The sequence below is a fragment of the Arvicanthis niloticus genome, chromosome 26, assembly GCF_011762505.2.
Source record: "Arvicanthis niloticus isolate mArvNil1 chromosome 26, mArvNil1.pat.X, whole genome shotgun sequence".
Lineage (NCBI taxonomy): Eukaryota > Metazoa > Chordata > Mammalia > Rodentia > Muridae > Arvicanthis > Arvicanthis niloticus.
The window spans coordinates 4,609,638-4,634,604 of record NC_133434.1 but is presented as its reverse complement, the minus strand read 5'-3'; the positions used below and the strand labels follow the sequence as shown (position 1 = coordinate 4,634,604).

Sequence of the window (24,967 nt, the reverse complement as noted above, 5' to 3'; positions counted from 1 at the left end):
CACTGCCTTGCTGGGCCTGTTGGGTTGAGCGTTCCTTCACCTGGCTGGCTTTGGGAGGTTCTTGAAGTGGGAGGGATCACACTCCAGTCATGTTCCCTGCTCTGTTCTCTGTTCTCCCAGGGCCGCATCTGGGTCAAATCAGTGGAAACTGGCTCATCCAAATGAAGGGAAAGCAAAAGCCACAGACAGAGCCATTTGGAATGACCTCATCCTGCTCAAGTCCGGGCTTGGCTGGGGAAAGCAGCCTTGTTTGAACATGTGTGTAGGAAGGAGAGCAGACTGTCTGTGGTTTGTGTTTTCATGTTCATGTGTTGCAGCGTTTTCCTGGGGATTTGGCTAAGCTAGCCTTGGCAGTGAGTGGCAGCAGCTGCTCTTAACTTTCTTCTGGAGAGCCCTGCTTCCCACCTCCGGGAGCGGTTGGGTTTCTGTGTCCAGCTTGGGGATAGAGGGACTTTATTTACTGTAGAATAAAGCCTTGCAGGAGATCCACAGGTCTGCTAAAGTCAGGGTGGAACCATCCTAATCAGAGCCTTACTAGCCTGCTCATGTGAGCCACAGAGAAGACTGTGTGGGCTGCTGTTCAGCTGGAGTGCATCAGTGTGACCATCCCACTGCTAGAACATTCTTGTGGATAATGAGCTGCTGCCAGAGCCCAAGGGCTGGGAACACAACCACTTGGCTCTTCTTCCAAACCTCTCTACCCCATGCCTCCCTCCTCATGAGCTCATACTAGTGATGGGGAGTGGGAGCAGGATGGGGAGCACATGTCACATTTTTTTTTTTTTTTTTTTTTTTTTCGAGACAGTGTTTCTCTGTGTAGCCCTGGCTGTCCTGGAGCTCACTCTGTAGACCAGGCTGGCCTCGAACTCAGAAATCCACCTGCCTCTGCCTCCCAAGCGCTGGGATTAAAGGCGTGCGCCACCACTGCCCGGCCATGTCACAGATGTTAACTGCTGTGAACAGTCTGCTAGAGCAGGGGCCTTTCCAGTTCTCTGCAGATTCTAGGGCCTGTTTTCCAGCCACAGCAGGCTACAGTCTGTTTACCGTATCCTAGCAAGGAGGGGAGTAGAGTCTGGATGTTCCAGTTCCCAGGCAACATCATGGTGAGACAGGCATGGTGGTGGTCCTCTCCCCTGACACTTTGACACCAGCCACCCTCAGCTCGCAGTCCAGTCACACTGGCATGTCATGCTCGATGGTTTTAGTGACAGCTGTCTTTGTGGTTAGCTGTAGGGTTGGGGCTGTCATGCTTCTCTTATCTGGTAGAGCTGCTTTTGGGAAGCATGGCCATAGCACAGAAGACCATGGCCCTATGGGATGAGGAAGACTGCACTGCACAGAAAAGCCAGATGCCCTGTATTCTGACCCCAACCTCCACTTGATAGTGCGTGAGTGGCTCTGGGCAAACTCCTTAACCTCTCTAGGACTGTTTCATTTTTGGGACATGTCTCACTATATAACCTAGCTTACCATGAACCTTGCTGTGCAGACCAGGCCAGCCTTGAACTTGTAGTCCCGCTTCTACCCCTCAAGTGCTGGATTATAGGTGCACACTAGCAGACTCTCCATTTTTTTTTTTTTTTTTTTTTTTTTTTTTTGGTTATTACTGTTTTTGTTTGTTTGTTTGTTTGGTTGGTTGGTTTTTGGTTTCTTTTCGTTGTTGTTTTGAGGCTGAGTCTTGCTGCGTAGCCCAGCTGGCTTGGAATTTGCAATTCTGTGGCTGTTTAAAAGAGTGGCTTATTTTTTCTGTTTCTGATGTATTATTTTTCCTCCAATGTATTTTTATGTAGCGATGCAGCATTCTTGTTTTGGAAAATTGCAACAATAAAAATGACTTTTTAAAAATTTTGATCCTATAAAAGTCTACTGCCAGCAGGCTCAGGCTCTCTCTCTCTCTCTCTCTTTCTCCCTCCCTCCCTGCCCCTCCCTCCTCTTCATGCTGGAGTATATTATTCAGACTCTTTGCTATGCATATGCAGCTACATATGCATGTGCACATAGTTCAAGTGCTCTGTAATGCAGTCTCTCTTCTTTAGACTGTATCAGTCCAGGTCAGTTCTGTAGGTAGCTTGTGGCCTAGCATACCAAAGCACCTGGATTCACCCTGCTAGCACCTCCTCTGGAATGCTAGCACACAACAACATTGCTACCTCTGGTGGTGACACACGCCTGTTTTCCCAACACTCAGGAGGCAGAGGCAGGCCATCTCTGAGATGGAGGTCAGCCTGGTCTACAGAGTGAGTTCCAGGATAGCCAGGACTACACGGGGAAACTGCGTTTCAAAAAAAACCAACCAAACAAAAAAAAATTGCCTTATAGAACAAATGAATGAACTGATCAAGTGGCAGTTCTTTCAAAGAAAGATAAAGTATTAGGAGGAAGACATGCATAAAGGATTCTAGTTTCAAGGGGCAGTCAAAATGTTCAACCAAACGTGGCATATCAAGTTGCAGTTCAGTCTAGGCACCTCCCCACGACGTATTAAGGTAGATGAGTCAACCTTGTATGAGGAAAAGAGTACCAAAAGCAGGCAAACGACATCCAGAAACAGCCCCTGCTCCCACTGTTAGGAGTTCCACAAGAAGAACAAGCTGTTCAACTGTAACATATATGCAGAGGGCCTAGGTCAATCCCATGCAGGCTCCCTCGTTGTCGAATCAGTCTCTGTGAAGCACTGTGAGCCCAAGTTGATTTATTCTGTGGGTTCTTCTGGTGTCCTTGACCCCATCTGTAGGACCAGTCCTTCCTCCCTTCATCCACAGGATCCCCTGAGCTCGGCCTACTGTTTGATGGTGGGCCTCTGCATCTGTTTCCATCAGTTGCTGGTTGAAGCCTCTGTGATGACAATTGGGCTAAACACCCATAGGAATCATTGTCTATTCTAGGTCTCTGGGCTATCCAGCCTCTGGAGCCTGGCCCTCCAGGCAGTGTTACCGTAGGCTCCCTCTCTTAGCATGGGTCTCAAGCTGGACCAGTCATTGGCTGGGCCACTCCCACAGTTTCTTCACTACCTTTACCCCAGCACATCCTTGTAGGTAGGACAAATTATAGGTCAATGGTTTTGTGGCTAGGTTGGTGTCCCAGTCCCTCCCCAGGAAGTCTTGCCTGGTTATAGGAAAGGGCCAGTTCAGGTTCTGTTCTCCTCATTCCCCACCACCTTTCCCACTTGGTTCCCTCTGTCCATCCACCCTGGATGTCTATTTTATTTCACCTTCCCAGTGAGATTCAAGCATCCTCCCTTGATTCCCTTGTTTAGCTTCTTTGGGTCTGTGGATTGTAGTATGGTTATCCTGTATTTTATGGCTAATATCAACTTATAAATGAGCACATGCTGTGTTTGTCTTTCTGGGTGTGGGTTACCTCACTCAAGATCATCTTTTCTACTTCCATACATTTGCCGGTCAATTTAATGATGTCATTGTTTTTAACAGCTGAGTAATACTCCATTGTATAAATGTACCATTTTCTTTATGCGTTCTTCGGTTGAAGGACATCTGGGTCGTTTCCAATTTCTGTCTATTACAAATAAAGCTGCTATGAACGTAGTTGAGCAAGTATCCTTGTGGTTTTGGGTGTATGGCCAGGAATGGTGTGGATGGGTCTTGAGATACATTGATTACTAGTTTTCTGAGAGACCATCATACTGATTTCTAAATGGCTGTACAAGTTTGCAGTCCCACCAGTAATGGAGGAATGTTTGTCTTGCCCCGCATTCTTGCCAGCATGAGCTGTCACTTGTGTTTTTGATCTTCGCAATTCTGACAGGTGTAAGATGGAATCTCAGAGTTGTTTTGGTTTTCATTTCTCTGACAGCTAAGAATGTTGAACATTTCTTTAAGTGCTTCTTGGTTATTTGAGATTTCTCTGTTGAGAATTCTGTTTAGATCTATACCCCATTTTAAAACTGGATTATTTGCTGATGTCTAGTTTCTTGATTTCTTTATATAAATTAGAAGTTAGCCCTCTGTTAGATGTGGGGTTGGTGAAGATCTTTTCTCATTCTCTAGGCTGCCATTTTTCCTATTGACAATGTCCTTTCCCTTACAGAAGATTTCCTGTTTCATGAGGTCCCATTTATTAATTGTTGATCTTAGTGTCTGCGCTATTGGTGTTCTGTTCAGGAAGTTGTCTCCTGTGCCAACATGTTTCTCCCCTACTTTCTCGTCTATCAGGTTCCATGTATCTGGTTTTATGTTGAGGCCTTTGATCCATCTGGACTTAGGCTTTGTGCAGGGTGGTAGATTTGAATCTATTTGTATTTTTCTACATGCTGACATCCAGCTAAGCCAGCACCATTTGTTGAGAACGTTTTGTTTTTCCCATTGTATAATTTTGGCTTCTTTGTCGAAAATCAAGTGTCCATAAGTGTGTAGATTCGTGTCTGGGTCTTTGATTTGATGAACCTGTGGTGGTTTGAATATGCTTGATCCAGGGAGTGGAACTACTAGGAGGTGGGGCCTTGTTGGAGGAAGTGTGTCACTGTGTCTCCTTGCTCCTGTGAGACAGTCTCTCCCGACTGCAGTTGGATCAAGATTTGGAACTCTCTTGCTGGGCAGTGGTGGCGCACGCCTTTAATCCCAGCACTTGGGAGGCAGAGGCAGGTGGATTTCTGAGTTCGAGGCCAGCCTGGTCTGCAGAGTGAGTTCCAGGACAATCAGGGTTACACAGAGAAACCCTGTCTCAAAAAAACAAAATAAAAAAGATTCGGAACTCTCAGCTCCTTCTCCAGAACCATGTCTGCCTGGATGCTGCCATGCTTCCCACTATGATGATAATGAACTGAGCTCTGAAACTGTAAGCCAGCTCCAGTTAAGTATTGTCCTTTATAAAAGTTGCCTTGCTCATGTCATGGTGTCTCTTCACAGCCACTGGAGCCGGGCGGTGGTGGCGCATGCCTTTAATCCCAGCACTTGGGAGGCAGAGACAGGCGGATTTCTGAGCTCGAGGCTAGCCTGGTCTACAGAGTGAGTTCCAGGACAGCCAGGGCTACACAGAGAAACCCTGTCTCGAAAAACCAAAAAAAAAAAAAAAAAAAAGAAAGAAAGAAAGAAAGAAACTGGAGAAGCTATCAGAAGATGGAAAGATCTCCCATGCTCTTGGATCAGTAGGATTAACATAATAAAAATTCTCATTTTACCCAAAACAATAGACAGATTCAATGCAATTCCTGTTAGTATTCTGACATAATTCTTTACAAATCTTGAAAGATCTTTTCATTTAATTTTATATTGGCTATTGACTTGCTGAATATTGCCTTTATTTTTGTTTAGGTAAGTCCCCTGTATCTCTGATCTCTGCAGGATTTTTTATTAAAGGGATGTCGGATTTTGTTAAAGACCTTTTCAGCATTTAACGAGATGATCATGTGTTTTTTTTTTTTCTTCTTTCAGTTTGTTTATATGGTGGATTGCACCGATAATTTCATATGTTGAACCATCCCTCCATCTGTGGGATGAAGGCTACCTCATCAAGGTAGATGATCTTTTTGATGTGTTCTTGGATTTGATTTGCAAGTATTTTTATTGAGTGTTTTTGTGTCAATGTTCAGAGAGAAATTGGTCTGTAGTTTATTTTCTTTGTTGAGTCTTTGTATGGTTTGGGTTTCAGGGTGACTGTGGCTTCATAAAATGAATTTAACAATGTTTCTTCTGTTTCTATTTTGTGGAGTGATTTGAGGAGTATTGGTATCAGCTCTTTGGAAATGTGGTAGAATTCTGAGCTAAAACCATCTGGCCCTGGGCTTTTTTGGGTTGGGAGGGTTTTAGTGACTGTTTCTGTTTCCTTGGGAGTTATAGATCTATTCAATTGTTTATCTGATCTTGATTTAATTTTGGTAAGTGGTCAAAGGATAAATAAGACATTTATCTATCAAGTATAAATAAGATAAGTATCTATCAAGTATAAATAAGATAAGATAAATAAGAAATTTTTCTGTCAAGAAATTTGCTCACTACTTTAAGTCTTTCCAATTTTGTCAAGTATAAGTTTTTGAAGTGTGACCCAATGAATCTTTGAATTTCCTAGTTATTCGTTGTTATGTACCTCTTTTCTTTTCTGATTTTGTGAATTCGGATATTTTCTCTCTGACTTTTAGTTAGTTTGGATAAGGTTTGTCTATCTTGTTTACTTTCTCAAAGAACCAACTCTTTGTTTCATTGATTCTGCTTTGTTTCTATTTTATTGATTTCAGGTCTTGGTTTGATTAGTTTGTGCCATCTGCTCCTCTTGGGTGCGTTTGCTTCTTTTTGTCCTGGAGCTTTCAGGTGAGCTGTTAAGTTGTTAGTATTTCTCTCTCTAATTTCTTTATGAGGGCTCTTAGTTCTATGAACTTTTCTCTTCGCACTGCTTTCATTGTGTCCAGTAGCTTTGAGTTTTTTGCGCATTCATTTTTATTGAATTCTAGGTAGTCTTTAATTTCTTTCTTATTTATCCTTTGACCAAATGGTCATTCAGTAGAGAGTTCAGTTTCCCTGAGTTTGTAGACTTTCTATTGTTTCTGTTGTTGTTGAAACCCAGCTTTAATACATGACGACCTGATAAAATACAGAGGGTTATTTCAGTCTTCGTGTATCTTTTGAGACTTGCTTTGTGACAGAGTATGTGGTCAATCTTGGAGAAGGTTCGGTGAGGTACTGAGAAGAAGGTACAGTCCTTCGTGTTTGGGTGAAATGTTCTGTAGATATCTGTTAGGTCCATTTTAGTTGTAATGTCTGTAAGTTCCATTATTTCTCTGTTTAGTTTCTGTCCGGATGGCCTGTCCATTGGTAAGAGTGGGGTGGTAAAGTCTCCCACTATTAATGTGCAGGATTTCGTGTGTGGGTTGAGTTTCAGTAATGTTTCTTTTATAAATGTGGGTGTCCTTGCACTTGGACCATAATGTTCAGAAGTGAGAAGTCATTTTGGAGGATTTTTTCTTTGATGAGTATGAAGCGTCCTTTACCATCTCCTTTGGTTGAGTTCGGTTGGAAATCTACCTTATTAGATATTAGAATGGCTTTATAACAGCTTGCCTCTTGGGTCTATTTGCCTGGAAATTTTTTTTCCAGCCCTTTTAGCAGAGGTAATAATGTCTGTCTTTGATATTGATGTGTGTTTTTGTATGCAACAAAATGATGGATTCTGTCTTTGCATTCATTCTGTAAGCCTGTGTATTTTTATTAAAGAACCGAGTCCATTGATGATTGAGGGATTTTAATGACCAATGGTTGTTAATTCCTGCTATTTTGATGTTGGCAGCAGCGGTGGTGGTGGTGGTGGTGGTGGTATGTGTGTGTGCGTGGGCGTGGGTGTGTGTATGTGTGTGTGCTTCCCTTTTGGTTTTGCTGACGTGAAATTCTTTACTTTCTTTGTTTTATTGGGTGTAGTTAACCTTGTTGAGTTGGAGTTTTCAGTAGGGCTGGATTTGTGGACAGAAACTGTGTTATCTCCGTCTTTGGTGATTGAAAATTTTGCTGAGTATAGTTATCTTGGTTGGCATCTGGGGTGTCTTTGAGTCTCTAAGACATCTGCCCAGGTTCTTCTGGCTTTTAGAGTCTCTGTTGAGAAGTTGGGTGTAATTCTAACAGGTCTGCCTCTACATGCTACTTGGCCTTCTTCTCTTGCAACTTTTATTTTTATTTTTTATTTTTTTGGTTTTTCGAGACAGGGTTTCTCTGTATAGCCCTGGCTGTCCTGGAACTCACTCTGTAGACCAGGCTGGCCTCGAACTCAGAAATCCGCCTGCCTCTGCCTCCCAAGTGTTGGGATTAAAGGCGTGCGCCACCATCGCCCGGCCTCTTGCAACTTTTAATATTGTTTATTTTTGTTCTGTACATTTAGTGTTTTGATTACTGTGTGGTGGGGAAAATTCCCTTTTTTTTGGTCTAATGTATGTGGTGTTATGTAAACTTTTTGTATGTTAATAGTCATTTCCTTCTTTAGGTTAGGAAAAAATTTTTATGATTTTGTTGAAAATATTTTCTAAGCCTCTGAGCTATGACTCTTCTTCTGTTCTTATTATTCTTCAGTTTGGTCTTTTCACAGCGTTTCAGATTTTCTGAATGTTTTGTGTTAGGAATTTTTTAGATTTAACATTTTCTTTGACCAAAGACTCTTCTATTGTTTCTTCTACACCTGAAACTTTCTCTTCCGTCTCTTGTATTCTGTTGGTGATGTTTGCGTCTGTAGTTCCTGTTCATTTCCCTGGATTTTCCAGCTCCAGGGTTTCCTCAGTTTATGTCTTCTTTTTTAAGGACTCACAGACTCCCTTTTTATTGTGTGCAGCAAATGAAATTTAAAAAAAAAAAAATGCCAGCACTTGCTAAAAGACCAAGTCCTATTTGATCCATCTTAATGATTAGATAAGGAGCAACTAGCAGTCATAATAATAAGAGGATTTTGTCACCAAAACATGGCTTTTATCATGGCTGAAAATGTCTCTATTTCTTAGATACAGTTTATGTTTTCTTCGTTGCTTCTCTTTTCATTTTCAGATCTTGAACAGTTTTATTCATTTCCTTCATCTGCTTGTTTGTATTTTCCTGGATTTTTAAAGGGATTTATTCATTTCTTTTCTTTTTTTCTTTTTTATAAGGACCTCTATCGTCTTCATGAGATTGGATTTAAAGTCATTATCTTGTGCGTTAGCTGTGTTGGAGTATCCAGGGCTTGCTGTAGGAGGTTAGCTGGGCTACAGTGGTATCATACTGCCCTGGCTGTTCTTGATTGTTTTTTTACACTGGCCTCTAGCCATCTGGGTTTCTTCATGTGGCCTCCAGTAAAGTAGGAGTCTCCTGCCTGAGTGGTGAGCTGGCCAGAATATGGGGGTAGGGCTGGGGGTGTGGGGGGGGATGTAGATGGTACTGTTGGGGTTAGGTTGGTGGTGTCTTACTTGGGGTCCCTAGTGCTGGTATGGCCTCTGGTAAAGCAAAAGTCTTCTGCTAAAGCTATAGGCAAGATATTTAAAAACTTTTTAAAGTTTAAATTTTAAAAGAAAATTGTGTGTGTGTGTGTGTGTGTGCACATGTACTCAGGTGCTGACAGAGATACGGCATCCCCTGAAGCTGGAGTTAGAGGTGGTTGTAAGCTGCCCAACATGGATGCAGGGAATCTAACTCTGGTCCCCTGCTAGAACAGTATATGCTCTTAACCACTGAGCTATCTCTCCAGCTCCCCCAAATTTACTTTATTATTATCATAACTTTTTTTTTATTCTGTGTGTAGGAACGGTTCTGTTATGCCACAGTATACATGTAGAAGTCACAGTCCAGTCTCGATTTCCATCATGTAGATTCTGGGAATCAAACTCAGGTCATCAGATTTGGCAGCAAGCACCCTTGCCCTCTGAGCCATGTTCCTACCCCCCCCCCCCCCCAATCCTGGAATGGAATTCTTTAGGCAAATTCTGAAGTGTGACATTAGAATAAAGACACTTTGAAATGCTCCAAGTTGCAGACTTAACTCCTTGCACCATCACTGTGAAAGCAACTTGAGCTTGAGCTTTTGCCCAGTTATCCTTCTGTGTGGTCCCTGGGCCAGCAGGATCAGGCCGCCTGGGAATTTGTTAGATATACAGGTTCCCTGGCTCTACCCCAGGCCTCACAAGTCAGGTGGCTGTGCTGCATATAGAAACTTGGTGAGTTTTTTGGCCGGCTAATGTTCCCTGTTTGCATTCCACATGCTGATGAAGATACCCAGCTTTATATACAGGAAAAGAAACATAAGCTGAGATTTCCCAGTTTACAAATGTGGTGATTCTGTACTTTTTAACAATCGTAACAGGAGGCGTTTTAATCCTTTTATTTGGGAAGCTGTTCAAAATACAATGTCTTCTTCCATTGACTAAGAGAAATCAGCTTTAAAAACATTGAGTTGGGCTAGAGGTGTAACTCAGTGATATTCTTGTCTGGAATGCATGAGAGTCTGGGGCCATTCTCCACTATAGCAGAACAATAAGAAGATACCAGATGTGATACCAGATGTGGTGTCACATGCCTGTGTCCCAAATACTTGGATGAATGAGGCAAGAGAAACGCTGCAAGATTGAGGCCAGCATGGCCAAGGATGCATAGCAAGATTCTTTTCTCAAAATAATAATAATAATAATAATAATAATAATAATAATAATAATAATAAATAGTAATAATTTATTATTTTAACATTATATATGTCTCTGGCTCCATGTATTTTTCAAAACATGAATCATTTTAATGGTAGATACAGCATATATGTGATGTAAACTTTGGTGCTAAAATTTGTTTCGTACCTGGCGTGCTAGTGCACGCCTTTAATGCTAACCAGAGGCAGGTGGATCTGAGTTCAAGGCTAGCCTGGTCTACAAAGTGGGTTCCAGACCATCTAGAGCTATACAGTGAGAATGTTTCCAAAAACAACAGCAACAACAATAAAAACCAGTTGTATTAACTTATGTTAATTAGGCAAAATAATGGGTTTCTTTAGGGCATTCCCACACGTGTTTACAATGTATTCTTTTGTTGTTCTTCTTCACTGTTTATTCTTTGTCAGTTTTACATCATGCACCCCAGTCTTGCTCATCTTGCCAATCCTTCATATCCGCCCTTCGCCTTTAATGACCCCCCTCCAATAAAAATAACACACAAACAAAAACCAAAAAACAAGGCATAGAAAACATCTCATCATGGAAGATGTAATCTGTCACAGCGTGTCCCGCAGTGTTTCCCTCTGTCCATTCATCTTCACTTGCAAAATGTTCATTGCAATGACTCTGGCTCTGGGCTCCTCCCAGTTATCCTGTTGTTTTCCATATCCCACAGCTTTGGATCAGCAGGACTGTCCCTTTTACATGTCCCAGTTGATTGCAGATGATTTAGATTTGCGGGTGGGTCATCTCAGAGCCCTGGAACTGGGACTGGGTAATAGCTGAGCTGGTCAGCCTTCTTAGTTTTTTTTTTTTTTTTTTTTCCATACCACCTGGGCGAGCTCTCCAGCACTGCTCTGGTTAGGCCACCCAATGGCACCGTCATCAGGAATCAGGGTCAGCTCTCCTGCTCTCATACCCTCGGGACCAGCTCACCTGCACCCATAACTCCAGAGCCAGCTCCACTGTGCCTAGTCAAGGCAGAGGACCCACTTCCCCAAGTGCAGCAGCCTTGGAAGGGCTGGGCCAGCTCTCCCACTCTCAGATCCTTGGGGCTGGCTAACCTGTGTCTTCTCCATAAGGGCCATCTACAGTGTGTTGTGCAGGCAAGGTGCAGGACCCACTCTTCTGAGTGCTACAGGGCTAGCTCTCCAGCTCTCATGTCCCCAAAGCCAGCTCTCCTGACTGCCGAAGGTGGTGAGGGAGCAAGGGGGAGGGCATTACCCCTGCACCCAAGCCACCTCATAGCAGACAAGTGGTGGGGCCAGCTCACTTGATCTCATGACCCTGGGGCTAGCTCATCTGCACCCCCTTGACCAGGGCCAGCACTACTGTGCTGCCCAGGTGAAGTTCAGGGTCAGCTCTCCTGAGTACTGCTTCTGGTAAAGGGCAGGGCAAGCTCTCCCCAGCTTATGGCCCTATGGGCAGCTTTCCAGACTGTGACTGCCAGAAGTGGTGATGGGTGGGGTCATCACTTCTGTGCCCATGCCACCCACAGGAGACAAGTGGTGGGGTCAGCTCTCCCACACTCACGGCCTCTGGGCAGACTCACTCACACCCCTTTCACCGCAGCCAGCTCCACTGTGTTGTCTGGTCAAGGTTCAGGGCCTGCTCTCCTGAGTGCTGCAGCCATTGAGGAGCCAGTACACAGCTCTGGGACATCCATGTGGTCCCTGGCAGTGGCTGCCACAACCACAGACCCAGTATGGCCCCAGGTGGCAGGGCTGGCCACTCTCAGCAGGCTCCTCCTCTCATCCTCAAGTCTCCAGTTCCACCTCTCTTCACAATGCTTAAGCTGTTTCACTTCTCTGCCTCTCCCATCTGACCACCACACACTCGCATATTATGGTGGCTCCTGCTGCAGGTTGGCCTCTCCCATCTGACCACCACACACTCGCACATTATGGTGGCTCCTGCTGCAGGTTGGCCTCTCCCATCTGACCACCACACACTCGCACATTATGGTGGCTCCTGCTGCAGGTTGGCCTCTCCCATCTGACCACCACACTCACACATTATGGTGGCTCCTGCTGCAGGTTGGCCTCTCCCATCTGACCACCACATACTTGCTCATTATGGTGGCTCCTGCTGCAGGTTGGCCATGAGGCTGGATCCTGGGTGGCATCCTCCGACTCTGCTGATGTGGAAGCAAGGAGGTACCTTGTGGCCTGCCTGTGCTGTGTGCCGGAGAGCAGGTTTTTGGGTAGCATGGTAGTCCACAGGTCTCTGTATTCCTCCTCCCATGCTGCTGTACCTGGATTTGATTTGATTTGATTTTTTTTATGAGTCCTTAGACATAAAACAGCTTTGGCTGCCAAGCCAGGAATCAAGCTAGGATAAACAAAGGACTGCCATCTGCTCTGCCCCTGACTGATGTAAGAACACCACCAACAACAAGGTATCTCTTTGTCCATTGCCAGAAGGGAATGTATTGTCTTAGGTAGGGTTTCTAGTGCTGTGATAAAAACACCATGACCAAAAACAGGTTGGGGAGAAAAGGATTTCTTCAGCTTACACTTTCACAGTATTGTTCATCATCGAAGGAAGTCAGGACAGGAAATCAAACAGGGCAGGAACCAGGAGCTGACTGTAGAGGCCATGAAGAGATGTTGCTTACTGGCTTGCTCCCCATGGCTTTCTCAGCCTGCTTTCTTAGACAACCCAGGACCATCACCACCTGGGCCTGCCCTCATCAATCACTAATTAGGGAAATATCCCATAGCTAGATCTTATGGAGACCATTTCTTAATTGAGGTTTCCTTTTTACAGATAACTCTAGTTTGTGTCAAGTTGACATAAAACTATCCAGCATATATATATATATATATATATATATATATCACATTCACTCTTATTCATCCTTTCTCCTCCTCCTCCTCCCTCCCTTGGAGAGACATAAACAGAGTCTACTCTTCCATGCAGTCCCAACAACAAGCTATGTTGCAGTTCCACCAGAGTGAACCCTGGGGAACCAGTGAGTTTATTGTGCTTCCTTACAGAGCAGACAGACAGTGAGGGATTACAGTCAGGAGTGTGGGTGACTGACTTTAAAGTAGTCTCACTAGAAGGACCACTCAGCATGAACAGTCACACTCTCTTAGCTATGCAGATGGAGATCCTTCCACATTTCCTTTCCATCTGTATCTTCTAGCTTTCCCATGCACTCCAAGGCCATACACAAGTAGGACAGAACTGCATACTTACAAGTGGTGGGAAGGGTGGCTGGACACTTAGGTAAGAATCCCATGACTCCCTGCGCCCTCCTTCCAGGACAGAACTCGACAGCAAAGCCCAGCTATGATGATCTTTGGCAAGTAGGCCCAGCCAAACTTCGAAAGATGATAGCGATTTGGCTCAGAGGATAGTCCTGTATCCTTCCACTTTAATGACTTTTAAGAAAAGCCTAGATTCCCAAGGCTGCTATTTCCAGATCGTCAGATGTGGGTACATGACCTGGAGTAACTGCAAAAACCAAGGAACGTACGAAGGGACCATTGCTAGGAGGTTGGCAACAGAGATGTTCTCCAGTTGAAACAGGGTCTTGCTATGGCAGCCAGACTGGTCTCGAACTCATGATGATCCTCCTACCTTAGCCTCCAGAGGCTCAGAGAGTACAGGCATGCGCTACTCTGTGTGTGTGTGTGTGTGGTATTGCTGGGGATTGAATCCCCAGTCTTTTGCATGTTTGATAAGTACACAAGTGCAGAGTCACACATGGGCCTGTTTTACACCCCCAGTCCCTCCAGGGTATTATTATGTAATCTTGGCTGGCCTGGAAATTCCTATGTAGACCAGTCTGGCCACAAACTCAGAGATCTGCCTGCCTTTGCCTCTCCAGTGCCAGGATTAAAGTTGTGTAACACCACACCCAGCCCTTAAGATTTGTTTTTGTTTTTTAATTTTTATTACATTAAAATATTTTGTGCACAGTCTGTCTATGTGTGGCTGTGGACTGCCAGAACGCGTCATGGAAGTCAGAGACAACTTTTGGCTGGTTTTTTCCTTCTACCACGTGGGTCCCAGGAATGACACTCCAGGTGGAAGGTCATTGTGTACCCTTATTCACAGGGCCATCCTACACACTCTTAATTTTATTTTTAAACTATGTGAATATATGTACGTGGGGAGGGAGGGTTGTGCACATGAACATTTTCTGGCGAGTTGAGATGAAGGCGTCAAGTCCTTGTGAGTTGACTGATACGGGTGCTGAGAACCAAACTGGTCCTCTGCAAGAACAGAATGCACTCTTAATTGCTGAGCTGTCTCCAGGCCCCTCCCCCTTTTATCTTTTTAATGGCTGAATAGTATTCCTTTATATGTGCTTTTAAATTCTGCCCACTGATTTACTAGGTAAGTTACTGTAGAGAATTGAAAGTATTTGTATGGTTTTTTTCTAATGAAAATTCTAAGAAGCAGTTTCAAAAGTAATGCCCACTTGACGTTTAAAGACCGCTGCTTCAGCAAAAAAGGAAATAATCACAATGGCGGAAGACCACCTGTCCAGTTGCCCAGTTGCGGTGAAAGGGGAAGGCAGAGGCACCAGGAAGGCATACCCATTGCTCATGTGCCTGATGAGTTACAATATGTCTGAAGATTTATGTAAACAGGAAAGTGGGTTCTGAGATGGCCCTGGGTTTCCATGTGCTGGGCTTTCCTTGTAATTGAGGTGAGGATTTCCTTAGCAGTGAGGCTGAGGCCCGATATAGTTTTTATAAATAATCATTGAGTGGCGTATGGGAGATATGCATATGCATCTCCTGTTCCCAGACGTATTTTTAACATGTTTGTGTGTTTACTGACCGTTGACTCTCGACCAAACTCTTGATGAGATGATCTTAACAGAAAATTAATGATATAAAAAAAGTAATCACTAATTTTGAACACTAGAAAAAAAATCAGTTTATCAAAACCTGTGTTGTAGCTAAGGGAAGGGGCCTCTGGGAAGCATGCTGCCAGACGTGCATTTGTGTGTGCGCGGGCACTCGGAGAGGACCAGCCGGAGATAAATCCTATCTTCCAGAGCGGCCAGTGCAGTCATAGCGAACCTCAGAAGTCAAGTAAGAATGAGAAAAGCCAAAAAAGTGGCCAGTGGGGTCCCAGTGGTGCCTCTGTGGGGCTGGAGACCCGGGTGAGGGCAGGGAGGAGTGAGAAATTGCAAAGCAAGTAACACCTGACTCCATTCAGCCTCTGTAAATTCAGCTTGAGTTCAAAATTTAAAAACAACAAAAAAACCCCACAAAATTTAAGAAATGTCAGGCAGGAGTCTTTGGGAAGAGTACCATGGAACCGTTTATTACATTGTAAACATTCAAGGGGTGGGTTTGGGGGGTTCAAGGTGTGGTCTTTTAAAGGATGCCAGCAGGCAGGTGTGGCTGGGGAATTCCTTGTTGCTTCTCAAGCTACACAAACAGGGAAGGTTTTGGGTGGAAGAGTTGCTGCAGGGTATTGATCATGCCAAGCAGAGCAGGCGCTCCCTCAAGCCAGCTTACTTGGTGGCATTTGCCAGAGAGGCATCCCAAGAAGTTTTGCCCATTGGCTAGTTAAGGCTGCCCCTGTGGTGGCAGGAGCCTCAGGACCACTCGGGCTTTCGTATCTGTCTCCTGTGTAGAATGGGATCATCACCCAGTCATGTGGCTGGTGAGAAGCCAATGAGCTACACTCGCCGGCTTAACACGCAGTCTAGTGGGTTTGTTAGGAACGCAAGCCAAGGTTCTGGAGGGTATGGACACTCACTCTGTTTTGTTAAGCTCTTACTTTGAAAACAGTAAAAGGACATCAATAACAAAAGCATTCTACAGGAAAGTAGTGAAGACAAGCAAAGACTTCCGTCTCCTTTTGCTTCGCCTCCCCCTCTGTTTAGATATGGTGATGCTGCTCAGGAGACAAGTATGGAAGTGGACTGAACTGTTCATTCTAGAAAATCTCCCATTTTAAATTTTTATTTTTTTATTATTTTAAGAAATATTTTGCCAGGCAGTGGTGGTACACACCTTTAATCCCAGCACTTGGGAGGCAGAGGCAGGTGGATTTCTGAGTTCGAGGCCAGCCTGGTCTACAGAGTGAGTTCCAGGACAGCCAGGGCTACACAGAGAAACCCTGTCTCGAAAGACTATATATGTGGATGCAGATGCCTCCAGAAGCCAGAAGTGTCAGATCGCACTGAAGCCAGAGTTATAGGTAGTCCACTATTGACTGTGCCTACTCCGAGTCCAGTGGAAAGCAGGACTCTTGTCCCATCCAGGATCCACTGCGACCCCCTCAGGTGCATCCCTTTACTCTCTTCTGGAGCAATTCCTCAGCCTTTCTTTCTCTTTTCTAGCTTTAACATCTGGGTTTTGTTTTGCTTATTGAGACAGGGTCTCCGTATATTGCTTACACTGGCCTCCAAACCCTGGGCTCAGCCTCCCAGATGATGGCCTGCAGGCATGCACCAGTACGTCCTTAAAGCCGACCTCTTTGGCAGAGTATTAAAGGCACTCGTGGGGAATGCTTCTGGGACTCCGTGTGCTGGGGTTTCCTTGTGATCGATTTGGAGCCTGCATCAGCAGTGAGGTTGGGGAGAGGGCATCGGTCCCGTGTAACTGTCGAGCGACCAGTGAGAGAAACGGAGCTTGCACAAATGTCTCCTGTTCCCCAGCATATTCTTAACAGATGTTTGTGTGTTTATCAGTCATTAGCTTTTGACCACATTCCTGAGGTTGAACGGCAGGTGAGACTCTGGAGGTGGGTTGGAGGCTGCCAGTTGAAAGCAGCATTGCAAAAGAAATATTATTATTATTATTTTTTTTTTTGTAATCAAAGAGAACTTATTCCATTTGGGACACAAATGTTCTTTCAAGATTTAAAGTCAAAAAAAGAAAGAAAGAAAGAAAGAGAGAAAGGAAGGAAGAAAGGAAGAAAGAAAGAGCGAGCCAAATTCATGCATTCGCTTGTGCAATAATTACCGAGCACCTACCGTGTGAGGTGCCAGGGAAGAAGAGTAAAATAAACAAGTCAAATGTGACCTTGAACTTTTTGTTCTCATGGGGAGGTGGACAGGAAAACTGTGTGGTAAGTCAGCGGTAAGGGGAGAGGAGACAAAGGAGGATCGTAGAACTGCCAAGCTGGCCTGAACCCAGGGGCGGCGAAGAACCGTCCAGGATCTCTGCTGTGGGGATCTGGCCGATAGAGAGAGGTACTTGTCAGGGCAGCCCTAGGTGCCCCCAATAGTGGATGCGGCAGAGGCAGCAGGAAATGGGGTGAAGGAACTGACTAGGCCACAGCCTCACACTAGCACGCGGGCTCCCACCTGTGGGGTTCCAGCAGCTTCTGGGGAAGGAAGGGTAAAGTCTCTGGAGTTTCTCCATGCTGAGGTGGGTGGAGGACAGGTGAGGGCTGGCTTGGTGAGATTCCTGTCTCCCTGCAACCTGGGTGGCTGGGCCAGATCCTTGACAAGCCTGGGCAGACTGGGGCTCGCTCTCTGGAACCACCAAGAGCCCCAGGCTATCCGCCCAGGGCTGTGTGTCCCCTGCCTGCTGAATCAGGCTGTTTTCTAGTGTCAACCTCATCTTGGTTCCAGGATCTCTCCCCCCAACTCCGAGAGAGTTCCCTTGCCAAGGCCCATCTCTCTCCAATTCAGGCAGCTGACAGCACCACGGAAACAAGGAGACACAGACACTGGTGTCAGCGCTGTGCTTCTGTGTGTGAGAGAAAGTTCCTGAATGTCTTTCACTCATTGGCTGGTGTAGTTCTCGTACCAGCAGTGCCAGGATAGTGCCATTATCATCTTCAGTTATGTGGCTGAGGTTAGTTAAGCAACAGAGAGGGTTGGCCACTTGTCCTTGATCACACAGCCTGTGGATGCAGACTCAGGGGTTATACCTAGGCTACTTGGCCCAAGCCTCTACTTTCATGCTCTGCCTTGCACTACAGATGTCAGAGAATTAGACTAACTCTTCTGGTGATCCAGATGACATGCTTTACTTAATGCTAACAACAGCGGAGAGGCAGCTTTTGTGTTCACCCTTTTTAACAGTCGATGAATATGAGCCTCGAGGAGGTCATATGCTCAGGGTCACCTAGCGGAAAAGGTGAACTATTTGGCTACTCTGATTCCGAACTCTGGTTTCCCCACCATGCCACCCTGTCTCAGAGGTGATGGAATGGGATGCTTTATGCCCACTGGAAGTCATGTGCTTGGTGTGTCACCTGCATGTGTCAACTGAGCTTTAGAAGAACTGGGCCAACATCTTAAAAGACCACCGACTTCAAGCTAAAGTGGCCTTTGTTCCATTCCAGTCTTGCCTCTGCTGTGTCTTCAGCATCACACTGGATGAGTTCTGAATTCCTGCCACTCTCCTTCTCATTCACAAAAGTACAATAGAACCATCCACATTCTCAGACCCAGTCTGAAAGTGCAGGCTGCTGGTTCGTAGCTGGGTGCTGATACAAGGAAGAAATACTATTCCCTGGAAGATCGTACCTAAGTCCCACAAGAGGGGTCATGTAGGGCTCTTTAGAAACATCCAGCTAATTTTGCAATATCAGGCCACCGTCCTTCCCTCCCCCAGTAATCTCTGTTGAGGCACCAGCTGTGCCACGTGTTATTGACAATAGTTGAAAAGACTTAACCGTAGCCAGGTGGTGCTAGACCAGAGCCTTCTAATGTAGTCTGCGCACGAAAATTACAGGATTTCTCACCAACCTCTCCAGACAAGAGACCTCTCTCTTTGTGTAACAGTCCAGGCTTGCCCTGGAACTCACTCTGTACACCAGGCTGGCCTCAAACTCACAAGAGATCCACCTGTCTCCCAAGTGCTTGGATTAAAAGTTTGTGCCCTCACCCTGGGCTCAGGATTTCTTGCTGATTAAAACTGGTATTCTTAGCTATAATTCCAGCACTTGGGAGACAAAAGGCAGGATCTCCACAAGTTCAACTCCAGCCTGATCTGTATAGTGATTTCTAGGCCAGCTGGGGGCTACAAAGTGAAACTGTATCAGCTAACCAGACAGACACACAAATAGACAAACACTGTACCCTAGTTAGGGTTGCTATCACTGTGTTGAAACACCATCACCAAAAACAAGTTGGGGAGAAAAAGATGTATTTGTCTTATACTTCCACAGCAGTATTCATCATTGAAGGAAGTCAGGACAGGAACTCAAATAGGGCAGGAACTTAAAGGCAGGAACTGATGGAAAGGCTATGAAGGGGTGCTGCTTACGGGCTTGTGCCCTGTGGTTTGCTCAGTCTGCTTTCTTCGGAAACCCAGGACCACCAGCCAAGGGCCCGCATCACCTTGACCCTCCCCCATCAATCACTAATTAAGAAAATGCCCTGTAGCTGGATCTTATGGAGGCTTTGTCTCAGTTAAGGTTCCCTTCTTTCAGTTAACTCTAGCTTGTGTAAAGTCCAGAGAAAACTATCTAGCACAATTGACTCCTTGTCACCTCTCTCTCTCTCTCTCTCTCTCTCTCTCTCTCTCTCTCTCTCTCTCTCTCTCTCACACACAGACACACACACACACCTATCACTGTTAAGCTATAACCTTTCCTTTCTTGTTTGTCCTCAAGATCACAGATTAATAACACTGCAATATAAATTATTTTACAAACTTAAAAACCCCACAGTCTTTACAAATTCAAACACTTTAAAATTCAGTCTCTTTAAAAATTCCAAAGGAGGCCAGGCGGTGGTGGCGCACGCCTTTAATCCCAGCACTTGGGAGGCAGAGTCAGGCGGATTTCTGAGTTCAAGGCCAGCCTGGTCTACAGAGTGAGTTCCAGGACAGCCAGGGCTACACAGAGAAACCCTGTCTCGAAAAACAAAAACAAACAAACAAAAATTCCAAAGGACATTTTGGAAATGTCTACACATATTTGGTTATTACAGAGGAAGGGGACACTAATATCTGAGACTAGGCTACTGGAGAAGTAGACATGATACACTACACTACACCATAGAGCCAGAGTAATTGATGGTGCCACCTGAGAAACCTGGATTCAACATCTAACATGCTTGCTTAATTAATTGTGTTACCACAGTTCATATAGAGGTCAGAGACCAGCTTGCAAGAGTTGGTTTTCTCCATCTACCGTGTGAGTTTAAATTCAAGTTAGCGTGTGCCTTTACCCCCGAGCCATCCCACAAGCACCCCATCCAGCATTTCTGAAGTGTTTATAAGCAGCAGACATTGTTCTAAGAGCTTCTCAGATAACTGACTCACTTCATCTTCCAATATATGACATAAGAACTGTTGCTGTCTTCATCTGGTAGATGGTAACACAGAAGTTAAGTAACTGGACCAAATTCCCAACTGAGGGAGAAGCAGGCACAGGCAGGGGCCTTAAGCCCAGACAGCCTGGCTCCAGAGTCCACACTGAGCCACTAAGCTACTTAAAGGAGCCACTAGGATTCCTGCTTTGCATCCAGAAAGCCACATACCTAGATATTTGCATATAAGAAGTGAGAAACCTTTGGTCACTCACTGTGCCTGCAACAGGGAGGTTGGGTGGCTATAGTGAGGGGCCAAAGAGTAAGAGTAAAAGCCTTTTCTTGCCAGGAATGTGGTTTACCTCATGAATTTAATGGTCTCACTTTCTAGTCTGACTGTGCTGTGTCATTGTAGATATAAAAACAACCGTGGTGTACCCTGCCACAGAGAAACACCTGCAAAAGTACATGCGTCAGGACCTCCGCCTGATCCGAGAGACCGGAGATGACTACAGGAACGTCACCCTACCCTACCTGGAGTCCCAGAGCCTCAGCATCCAGGTGACTAACTGCCAAGTCTCATAAACTGTTGCTCCTGAAGTGGTTTGTCTTTTTGTAAGCACCTTGTTGGGGTCATCCCAGAAATAGTACACAGATACCCGAGGGCCTGGACAGTCTGCGTGACTGTGAGACAACAAAGAGGAGCGTGGACGGACTCTGTGGGGTAGAGCTGCCTGGTGTGGGCTGGTTGCCGTTTTATTCAGGACAGTCAGGACAGGCTTTGTTATCTTTTGCCCTTTATGAGGTACTGGGGCTTGCTACAGATGTTCTCTGAGCAGTCTGTCTCACTGGAGGAATTTTTATCTGCTCTCTAGTAGCCCTGTACAGCCTCTGGCTGTGTCCGCACTGAAGATCTGTGAGTGGGTAAAAGCCTTCTGTTGGGTCAGACGACCTTGATCCAGCCACTAGTCTTTACTGTAGCAATCCAGCCCTCAGGAGGCAAGTCCTTGAGCAAACACTTCCTGTCTCTCACCCCCCTTGTGTTCTTTCCACAGCAGGCTGTCTTCTGTCGTCCCCAGTGTGTGTTTAGTAGAGACCTGTGTATCCAAAGGTGACAGAGTGCTCGGGCTGAGCCAGATACAGGATGCTTAGCTCAGATATCCTGGCAGTTCTATGGGTTTAGGCCCAGTGCCAAACAGAGCCTCTGCCTGGAATTAGCCCCATGTGGCTACTCACAGTTAAATATGATTGATGCATACCAATGAGTCACTTCCTTGCCCACTCTCTGGCCTCAGTGGCTCCTCACTGTCACTTACTGGTGTTCTCTTTGGACCCATTTTATACTCTTTCCAGACTCAGGGTACATGGTAGAGAATATTCTTATGTGGGGCACTCACAGCCATTCCTCCTGAGTTCAGAAGTGTGAGGGTGCTGTTCTATCAGTTGTAACAGAGGGAAGTGAGGACATGGGAGACTGCCTGAGGAGTGTTGTTCCGCTTGGGAGACCATGTGCTGACAGCCGTCTTTCTGGTAATAAGACCGGGCAGTCCAGCCGGTGGCACCTCCCAGTAGCATTTGCTCGTGGTCTTTTATTTTCTCCTCTTTTTTTTTTTTTTTCAAAAAATCGAGGCAAGCTGTCCTAGTTTCATTTCAGTTGCTGTGATTAAAATATCCTGATATAAAGCTACCTGGGGTGGGGTTATTTTAGCTCACAATTCCAGACTCAGTTCCCCACAGCTCATCACTGTGGGGAAGTCACAGTGTCAGGAGCCGAGACAACCCAGCACAAAACGTCCGCAGGTGAGAGAGGAGTGAGCACATGCATGCTTACTGCTTGGCTAGCTTTCTCTGCCTTTATTCTGTCCAGAGTCCCAAACCAGGGAACGGCCCTGCCCACATTCAGGCTGAGACTTCCCACATCGGTGAAATCACTTAAGACAAATTCCCTACAGCAGTGGTTCTCAACCTTCCCAATGCTGTGATCCTTTCATGCTCCTCATGTTGTGGTGAGCCCCCGCCATAATATTGGCGGCTACTTCATAACTGTGATTTTGCTCTTGTTGTGAATTTTAATGTAAATAGCTGGTATGTGACCCCTATGAAAGAGTCATTCAACCTCCCGAGAGGCTGAGAAACAACTGCCAGACAGGCATGCCCACAGCCTGCTTTAGGCAAGCCCTCATTGACACTCTTTCTTCCTAGGTGATTTTTTTTGTTGTTGTTGTATCAAGTTGACACTTAAAACTAACAACCACACAAAGTCTCATGTAGCTCAGGTTGGCCTCACACTCACTGTGTAGCAGAAGATGACCTTGAACTTCAGATCTTTCTGCCCCCACTGCCCCTTTCCCCAAATGTTAGGGTCACAGATGTATGTTACCATACTCAGTGTATGTGGTATTGGAGATTAAACACAGGGTCTCATTCATACTAAGCAGGAATTCTACCAGAATCTGTCCATCCTGGCCCCCCCAAAACAAACAAACAAACAAACAAACAAACAAACATCCTGGCATTTGTTCTGTCTTCTGAGTGGAAAGGGAGTGTCTCTACATTCCTAGATAACGCCTGTGTAGGATCCTAGAGGAACTTTCTAGAACATATGTTCTGTGGGGCTGTTAGTACATATCTGGGATTTGAGAGGAGAGGCCCTCCCTCGTCTAGTTGACATGAGTCATGTAACTACCTTACTGTGCACCATTACCCAGTAAACAAAAGTAGATCAGCAGGACTCCTTTCTTTCAGATCTGATTGACACGAGCTTCTAATGTAACTGGCAGCCATCTCTGTATTATTGGGTATCTGCTGTGCAGGGCGTTAAGGGGGCTCCAGCTGACAAGCTCTTGCTAATGCCCACACACTGTCAGGGAAGACAGACATGCAGATGGACAGCTGTGATAATGACACAGCCCACTGGTGGGCTGTGTGAGCATAGTGGTGATGCCGTGAGAGGGACCAGGGCAGACTTGGGGTCACAGAGATGGAATCCTTCTCCTGAGTTCTAGGAGATATATAGAAGTCGACAAAGTGAACGAGGCAGAGGGAAGAACAGGTCCAGAGGTTCTGTATTGATGAGAGTAGGCACCAGTGACAGGCTGAGTGGGGATGGCTCTGAGTGGCCTGGAGAAGGTCTCTGGACTGTGTTCAGGAGACTGGAAGTTCATGGGCACCGGAGGACATTCTTAAAAATAGCAGCAGAAGACTGTTCTGTGTCTACTGTCTGGCCCTTCAAAGACTAAAACTGGGGCTTACGCTTTTTATTTTCTTAATGAAATTTTTAACATTTTATTTTTATTTATCATGTATGTATGTGTGCACACACGCATGCACCATAGTGTACAGGCAGAGGTCAGAGGATTACTTATCTTTTGGGGATCAGACTCAGACATCATCAGACTTGATCATCAGACTTGGCAGTAAGTGCCCTTATCTATAAGCCGTCTTGACAGCCCCATATGTACATTTTATAAATCTATGCTTTTTATTTTCTTTTCCTGCCATGTGTATAGGTGTCTGGTGTATGCGCACATCTGTATACACATGTTTGAATCTATGTGGGTGTGCATGTGCGCCGATGCAGCCTCGTGTACTTGTGGAGGCCAGAGGTTGATGTTGGATGTCTACCTCCATCATTCTCCACTTCATTTACTGAACTGAGAGCCTGTAGATTCAGTTAGGGTAGCTAGCCAGCTTGCCTGGAGGCTCCCAACCTCTTTCTCCTGAGCACTGAGATAGATTACTACCAGCTACTTTTTAATTCAGATCCTAGGGATCTGAACTCTGGTCAGCCCTTTTGCTCATGTGGCCGGTGCTTTTGTCTCCTGAGCCATTTTTCCGACTGTAAATATCTGTGATGTTTCTAAGGACGCGGATAGTGTGATGAAATTTAACAAGTGCAAATGGAGCAGGACCAGAAACCAGCATGGATCCAAAGCAGGGAAGGACAAGGCGCCACTCAGGAGGAGGCCCCAGTTGGGTTACAGGGCTCTTGATGGTGATACAGAGAGGGAGGACTGTGGGGTGACCCCCGGGTCCTACCAGAGTGAACAGTGGACAATGGAGCCGTCATTAATGAGGGCAGGCTGTTGACCACTGCAGGGGGAAGCTCGTGTGGAAGACAGCATGCTCAGTTTGGGATTTATTGTGTACATCCTAGGCGCTAGGAATTGTGGTAGGCATTTTGCATACATTACCTCAAATCTTTATAACAGGTCTTTTGAAGAAAAGAAAACCATGCTATCTGATTTCAGCATCTGGGTTCTTAGCAAATTACTCTGTCCAGTTCCTGAAATTTGAGGTACTTATAACTTCCTAGTAAAACATCCAGTAAAAGACACAAAGCGGCAGCGGTGTGTCTGGACCTGAAGCCTTCAGGATCATCTGGCTTAAAAACACCCATCTGCAAGCCGTCACATCCAGCCTTCACATGCGCTAGTGTTCGGATTCTCGTTCCTCCGGCCAGGAGCAGTGGGCATCTTCCTTAGCCCCTGAACAGAGTTTTCCTTGCCTGGAAGTTGTGACTCACAGCTCCTCCGTGTTAGGTGTGTGAGAACCGGGAGGCGTCCCATTGATCATGCGCCCACTGCTGTTGCCAGCACAGAACAGGGTTCCAAGTGGAGCTACATTAGCATACACGGATGCCGCAGAGGAATGGGGAAGAAGTGTGCTGTGCAGTAGAC

General features: G+C 45.5%; 1 protein-coding gene, 1 long non-coding RNA gene and 1 other non-coding gene across 3 annotated transcripts in view; 1 reads left to right on the top strand and 2 right to left on the bottom strand.

The window, feature by feature from the left end:
- Dcps (decapping enzyme, scavenger) overlaps nt 1–24,967 on the top strand; it is a 53,582-nt gene that overhangs the window by 20,795 nt on the left and 7,820 nt on the right. The window contains exon 3 of the mRNA XM_076924609.1: nt 20,704–20,849. Coding sequence (XP_076780724.1) covers nt 20,704–20,849 — 146 coding nt within the window. The remainder of the gene's footprint in view (nt 1–20,703; nt 20,850–24,967) is intronic.
- On the bottom strand, nt 11,772–13,524 carry LOC143438944 (uncharacterized). The gene is made up of 3 exons (XR_013107464.1): nt 13,301–13,524; nt 12,612–12,683; nt 11,772–12,350 (listed from the first exon to the last, which is right to left on the bottom strand). It is a non-coding gene; the product is annotated as an uncharacterized LOC143438944 (long non-coding RNA).
- On the bottom strand, nt 12,377–12,521 carry LOC143439491 (small nucleolar RNA SNORA48). The gene has a single exon (XR_013107713.1). It is a non-coding gene; the product is annotated as a small nucleolar RNA SNORA48 (small nucleolar RNA).